Below are 6873 nucleotides of genomic sequence, written 5' to 3' on the forward strand. Positions count from 1 at the left end.
TGTAGTGCTGGGAGGTATGGTTTAGTGATGATGCTCCTTGTTTGTTGTGCGGGTGTCTATTGTTGTCAGTGAGGTTGACGGTTGGACAAGATGATCTTTAAGGTCCCTTCCAACCTAGAAGATTCTGTGATTCTGTGAAGGCTGCAGGTCAACTGTTGGGCATTGGTACCACAGCAACCACGGGCACATCAAGAGCGTTTTGATTTAAAGCCCAGTGAGCAAACCCTGCATTCCCAGTGGTGTGCCACTGTGTGCTGCTTCCTCCCAGCTTCAGTTTGAGGAACAGCTGGAAAACCTGTCATAGCCCTCCGAAACAGCCCCGGGGGACACCACTCATGACCAGCCACCAACTGGATTTGACTCCATTCCCCACCACTCTCTGGGCCCAGCCTCCAGGCAGTTTTAACCCAGTGGAGAGTCCTCCCATCCAAGCCATGGGCAGCCAGTTTTTCCAGGAGGATCCTGTGGGAGACTGTATCAAAGGCCTTGCTAATGTCCAAGTCAACAATGTCCACAGCCTTTCCCTCATCTCTCATCCACCAAGCAGGTCACTTTGTCACAGAAAGAGATCAGGTTTGTCAAGCAGGACCTGACTTTCATGAACCTGTGCTGGCTGGGCTTGATCACATGGATGTCCTTCATGTGCTGCATAATGGCACTCAGGATGGTCTGTTCCATGACCTTCCCAGGCACCGAGGTCAGACTGACAGGCCTGGAGTTCCCCGGATCATCCTTCTGACCCTTCTTGTGGATGGGCGTCACATTTGCCAGACACCAGTCAGCTGGGACCTCCCCAGTTTGCTGGTAAATGATGGAGAGTGGCTCCGCAAGCATGTCCACCAGCTCCCTCAGTGCCCTTGGGTGGATCCCATCTGGGCCCATAGACTTGTTTATATCCAGGTGTTGGAGCAGGTCCCTCACCTTGGATTACGGGAGCTTCATTCTGCTCCTCACCCCTATCTGCTGGGTCTGGGTACTCAGGGAACAACTGACTAAACAACTACTAAAGACTGATGCAAAGGAGGCATTAGGTACCTCAGCCTTCTCCTCATCCTTTGTCACTCTGGTACCTCCTGCACCCAATAGAGGATGGAGATTCTCCCGTGTCCTCCTCTTGTTACTAATATATTCATAGAAATTCTGTTTATTGTTTTTAACATCCAAGGACAGGTTAAGTTCTAATTGGGCTTTGGCCTTTTTATCTTTTCCCTACACAGAATCATAGAATGGTTTAGGTTGGAAGGGACCTTAAAGATCATCAAGCTCCAACCCCCCTGCCACCCACTACTAAAGAATGATGCAAAGGAGGCATTAGGTACCTCAGCCTTCTCCTCATCCTTTGTCACTCTGGTACCTCCCGCATCCAATAGAGGATGGAGATTCTGCTTTACAACACCCTTGTAATCTCCCTGAGTGGCCTGCCCCTTTTTCCAAAGGCCATAAACTCTGTTTTTTCCCCCCGAGTTGTGACCATGTCTCAACTGACCACGTTCAGCCATGGTAAGCACGTCATGGTAAGCAGCATTCCCACTGACAGAAAACACTTGAATAGGCTTTGAGCCTCAGCCTGTCTTCACAGCAGAGGTGCTCCATCCCTCTCATCATCTTCGTGGCCCTCTGCTGGACCCGTTCCAACAGGTCCATGTCCTTACATAACTTTACAACACCCTTGTGGCCTGCCCCTTTTTCCAAAGGCCATAAACTCTGTTTTTTCCCCCCGAGTTGTGACCATGTCTCAACTGACCACGTTCAGCCATGGTAAGCACGTCATGGTAAGCAGCATTCCCACTGACAGAAAACACTTGAATAGGCTTTGAGCTGCAAAGGGTAGAAGAAAGGCACCTGGGCACCTTGCAGAGGACAGCACTGCTGCTCCATCACAAGAGAAGCTCTTCCACCCCATCACAGATCAAACCTCTCACGCTGGGCTGTGCTTGCCAGAGGCAAAGCTGGCTCCCTCCGTCCTTTTTGGCCCTGCACTGTGTCACAGGACAATCTGCTGTCTTGGGGCGGGCACTCTGCAATGCCAAGGCACGTTGCTGCCTTATGTCCTGAGGGTTAAATGGTCCTTCAGATGATGGTAAAAATCAGAGAGAACCTTCTGTCTGACATCAGGACACCTGACCAACCAACTGGCAGCCCAACACTCATCTAAACAGTGTTGTATCATTATGGCTGTACAAGACAAAGAGCAGCGTCTCCTCGTTCCAGGAGGGGACCGTGGTCAAAACTACCATGGCCATGAACCCTCCTTCCCCAGAGATGCTGAAGGCACACGGCAAACTCCTGGAACTGGACGGCTTCCTGTTTTGTTAAACTGGAAAGTTTTGCTAGGCTGCAAAAAGAGAAGAGAATTAGTAGACAGACAGACACACAGATGCTCTTGTCCTTTGGAAGAAGACAATCTGTCTGACATCAGGACACCTGACCAACCAACTGGCAGCCCAACACTCATCTAAACAGTGTTGTATCATTATGGCTGTACAAGACAAAGAGCAGCGTCTCCTCGTTCCAGGAGGGGACCGTGGTCAAAACTACCATGGCCATGAACCCTCCTTCCCCAGAGATGCTGAAGGCACACGGAAAACTCCTGGAACTGAACGGCTTCCTGTTTTGTTAAACTGGAAAGTTTTTCCAGGCTGCAAAAAGAGAAGAGAATTAGTAGACAGACAGACACACAGATGCTCTTGTCCTTTGGAAGAAGACAGTATCTGACATCAGGGGCTTCACAGCAGAGACACCCAACTCAGTACTTGGCATGTACTGTGAAGGAAATGTTTGTTGAGATTAATAACCCTGCTTAACAAAGACAATGTTTGATGGTCTCTAAACCACTCCAAAGATTAAAGAACAAACCACTGAATGACCTTAAATCTTCTGATTTCTATCATCTAACTGCAGGCTTCTGCTTTTCTGCAGGCTTGCCCAGAAATCATGCTCCCAAAAAAGCAAAAAAGGGAGCAGGGACATTTTAAATTTAGGCCATATAAAATATAAAAACCCTCATGCATGAAGGGAAAACATGTTTTTTTTTTAAAAAAAAATATCAAAGACCTCCTGGCAATATCTCCCCAAACCAACGTTCAAAACTCCACTGTTCAGCTAAAAGCACGCACAGAGGCTTCTTGCCTGCGGTATCTGGCCCAGCTCTGGCAGCAGAACAGCAGGTTTGCTGCCACCACACTGCCCAGTCAACCCACCCTGACCTGTGCAGATCGACCACGGGGCCAGAAGATGACTGGGAGCCCAAAAAAACACAGTGAGAGGAACTCCTAAAGATTTTACCAGTGCCCAAGATCCAGCACCCTCCTGGGTTTTAATCACTCATGCCCGTAGAAATTTCCCCACGCACAAGCTACACATGAATCAAGACGCTGAAACAAAATTAAAAAAAAATAACTAATTTTCAAATATCCAGGAGGAGATGACATACACCGAATTATTTAAGAGGGGGCTGGAGGAGCAGCAGCTGGCATAAACCTGCTGGGTGGATGGATGTCAGCGATCATTCTCGCCACCTGAGATCTGCTCCAGGAGGACAGGCTGCGGAGATGTTCCTCCTCAAAAGGCATGGCAGCACGCTCTAGTTTCTGCCTCAAAACACTTCTGGTTTTCCTTCATCTTCTTTCAGAGAGCGCCCAAGCAGGGACACACTTGAGCAAGGAAGAGACCAGCTCCTACCTCCTCCCCAGTCAACGTGAGGGTTTGCACTCCCTGGTCTCAAGCTGCCTTCTGCCAGACCTGGGATGGGCTGGCTGCTCTCAATAAACACAAAAAGACCCCAAAACGCTTGTGTTTGATCCAATCTCATACGGGGCTTGTCAGCATTCAGCAGCTAAATCAGCCTCCTTGGGATCCTGTCTCACGTATCCAAGGATGCTGAGCAGGAGCACACGAGCTCACCCAGCTCGGCAGGCAGGCAGGCATGCAGACCCCAGCTGCCCCTGATGCTGAGCAGGAGCACACGAGCTCACCCAGCTCTGCAGGCAGGCATGCAGACCCCAGCTGCCCCTCTAAAAAAACCAACCTCTAAATGTGCAGATGACCAAAAAAAAAGCAGCGAAGGAATAAGTAGAGTATGTTGAACAGCAGCCTTCCAAAGTTGAACTTTATCTCTGCAACATCACTTCGGCATTCCATGAAAGGGACGAAAGCCACTTAAAATAATTTGATTTTGTAGACAGGCTTGCCCAGAGCTCCTTCTAAAGGTTTTAATTTTTTTTTTTTTACAGCAGCAGAAGAGACTCAAGGAGGTCTGCAATAACTATTTGCATCTAAAAAGCTGAGGCTTTCCTCCCTCCCTCCCACAGCAGAATTACTGTGACCTGCCTTAAGCAAGACAGAGCCAGGTACCATCCCCACTGCTTCCTCTAAAAAAACCAACCTCTAAATGTGCAGATGACCAAAAAAAAAGCAGCGAAGGAATAAGTAGAGTATGTTGAACAGCAGCCTTCCAAAGTTGAACTTTATCTCTGCAACATCACTTCGGCACTCCATGAAAGGGACGAAAGCCACTTAAAATAATTTGATTTTGTAGACAGGCTTGCCCAGAGCTCCTTCTAAAGGTTTTAATTTTTTTTTTTTTACAGCAGCAGAAGAGACTCAAGGAGGTCTGCAATAACTATTTGCATCTAAAAAGCTGAGGCTTTCCTCCCTCCCTCCCACAGCAGAATTACTGTGACCTGCCTTAAGCAAGACAGAGCCAGGTACCATCCCCACTGCTTCTGACACACTGGTGTGTGCAGGGGTTGGGAAGAAGCTGGCCCCATGAAATCAAACCAGATGGAGTGGCAGAAAAAAAAAAAAAAAAAAAGGAAAAAAAAAAAAAAAAGAGAGAGAATCTCGGAAGGGGATTTCCTAGTTTCTCCCAATGCGGAGCCAAAGTCACCCACTGAGCCAGGGATGCAGGAATGTCAAACCCCAGGAGACACAGCCCCAGCTTTGTGGGGGGGAACCCGTCCTCCCCCCCAGAGTCACTCTGTGCTCACTGCTCCCCAGCCAAGCTTGTGCATCACCCTGGCACAATCACCCTGGAAAGGACCACAAGCCCCAGATCAGCTCCTGGTGTGACACTTGTGCAACAAGGCCAGCCATTTCAAAATCACCCTTTTAAGGAATTGCTACCACCCCTCTGTTTTATAAGTTGTTTAAAGTGGCTAAAGTTAAATGATTCCTGTTTCAGGGGAAGAGCAAGGCCTGCACTGAGCCAAAAACTTCCACCCCATGGAAGAAGAAGCGTGCTTCAGAACCATCAGCACCACGGTGGGCCTTTTCTGCTCCAGAGCACCGGCACAGATGCCGTGTTTTGGGCAACATGTTCAGCAGAACTCCTCAGCAGGGCAAAAAAACAGCACGGAAAACCCAACCAGCACAGTCCAAAAAATTCACCTGACGCTGCAAAGCCAATAACTCCTCTCTAAGGCCATTAATTTTTCATTTCACCGCTCGCCAATCCTACAACCAGTGTTTGAAAGAGAATGGAAAAGAAAAAAAAAAAAAAAAAGGAAAAAAAAGAGGAAGGCATTCAATACATTCAATGATTTGGAATTGAAAAGAGAGATTGTGCCGTTCCTGAGGTCACATGCAGCACTCAAGCCACTGGTATTTCACCAGGAAAATCCAGGGCTGCCTAAATACCCTCCTGTGGGCTCCTATTAATGACAACAATTAACAGCCCGGCGGAATGCAGACATGCCTTTCACGCGGTCTGTTTTAAAAGGCTCCCAAATAAATCGTAACCACATTGCAGGTAATTATTATTTCAGCACACTGTGTGTTTCTCCGGCCCGTTATAACCGGGGAAGAAAAGTCACTGGCATCCCAAAACTTTCCCCCCGCGGCTGCGCCTGCCAAACCCTCGGCACGGGGTCCCGCAGAAACCCCCCCCCGGCCCAAAACCTCGATTTTCTACTCCAGTGGAACCCACAAACAAAATCAACTTCATCTCTTCGGTTCCAAAAAAAAAAAAAAGTCGGAGCTCCACTTTTGCCCAGACGGCACAGATGCTGTGTTTCGGGCAACACGTTCAGCATCGCACGGGCTGGTGCAGCAGAACTCCTCAGCAGGGCAAAAAACAGCAGGGAAAACCCAACCAGCACAGTCCAAAAAAATTCACCTGACGCTGCAAAGCCAATAGCACGATTCGCCCCGAAACCTTGCAAAGCAAGAAAAAAGGGGGGAAAAACCCCAATTCCGAGTTTCAAGCTTATCTAAAAGTAAAGTAGGAGAAGAGATGACTGTTGCAGGGCTATTCCATAAACACAACACTAGGATTTCACAAGGCAGATAAAGTTACAATAATAATTTTATCAGCTATTTCCCATTATGTACCATTATGCATTTTGTCTCTCTGCTCCACTTTTGCCCAGATTCGCCCCGAAACCTTGCAGTTTCTTGCAAAGCAAGAAAAAAAGGGGGTAAAAAACCCCACTTCCGAGGGGAGGGGTAGGGGGGGGAAGAAGGACGCTCCCGCCGGGGGTGCCCCTTACCGCTGAAGAAGCTCTTGGCTCGGAGGAAGCCGGCGCTGAGCCTCAGGACCGACAGCTTGTCCAGCCCGGCCACCACCTCCTCGGGGAAGGGCAGCAGCCCCGCCAGTCTCTCCAGCTCCCGGTTCAGCCGCTCCCGGTGCCGTTTGGAGGGGTTGGAGGTGCCGCCTTCCACCGGGCCCGGCCGCATCCTGCCGGGCAGAGCCGCGTTACCGGGTCCTGTCCCCCCTCCATCCATCCATCCCTCCATCCATCCCTCCATCCCTCCCCGGGACTCCTCTCCCTCCACTCACACCCGGGGCACCGGCTTCCTCCTCTTGCGACCCGCGTACATGGCCGGGCCGGGGGGCAACGCTCCGAGCATCCCCCCGGAGAGCCCCCCGAGCGG

General features: G+C 49.7%; 1 protein-coding gene across 1 annotated transcript in view; it reads right to left on the minus strand.

Annotated features, from left to right (window-relative positions):
* The window catches only part of LOC106892198 (aryl hydrocarbon receptor-like), a 32379-nt gene extending 25560 nt beyond the window's left edge, over positions 1-6819 (minus strand). Inside the window, exons 1-2 of the mRNA XM_014949209.1 lie at positions 6779-6819; positions 6489-6676 (exon numbers count right to left, since the gene is read on the minus strand). Of these exons, the coding sequence (XP_014804695.1) occupies positions 6489-6676; positions 6779-6819 (229 nt within the window). The remainder of the gene's footprint in view (positions 1-6488; positions 6677-6778) is intronic.
* Between the last annotated feature and the right edge of the window lie 54 nt (positions 6820-6873).

This window comes from Calidris pugnax, unplaced genomic scaffold, assembly GCF_001431845.1.
Source record: "Calidris pugnax isolate Ruff unplaced genomic scaffold, ASM143184v1 scaffold75, whole genome shotgun sequence".
Lineage (NCBI taxonomy): Eukaryota > Metazoa > Chordata > Aves > Charadriiformes > Scolopacidae > Calidris > Calidris pugnax.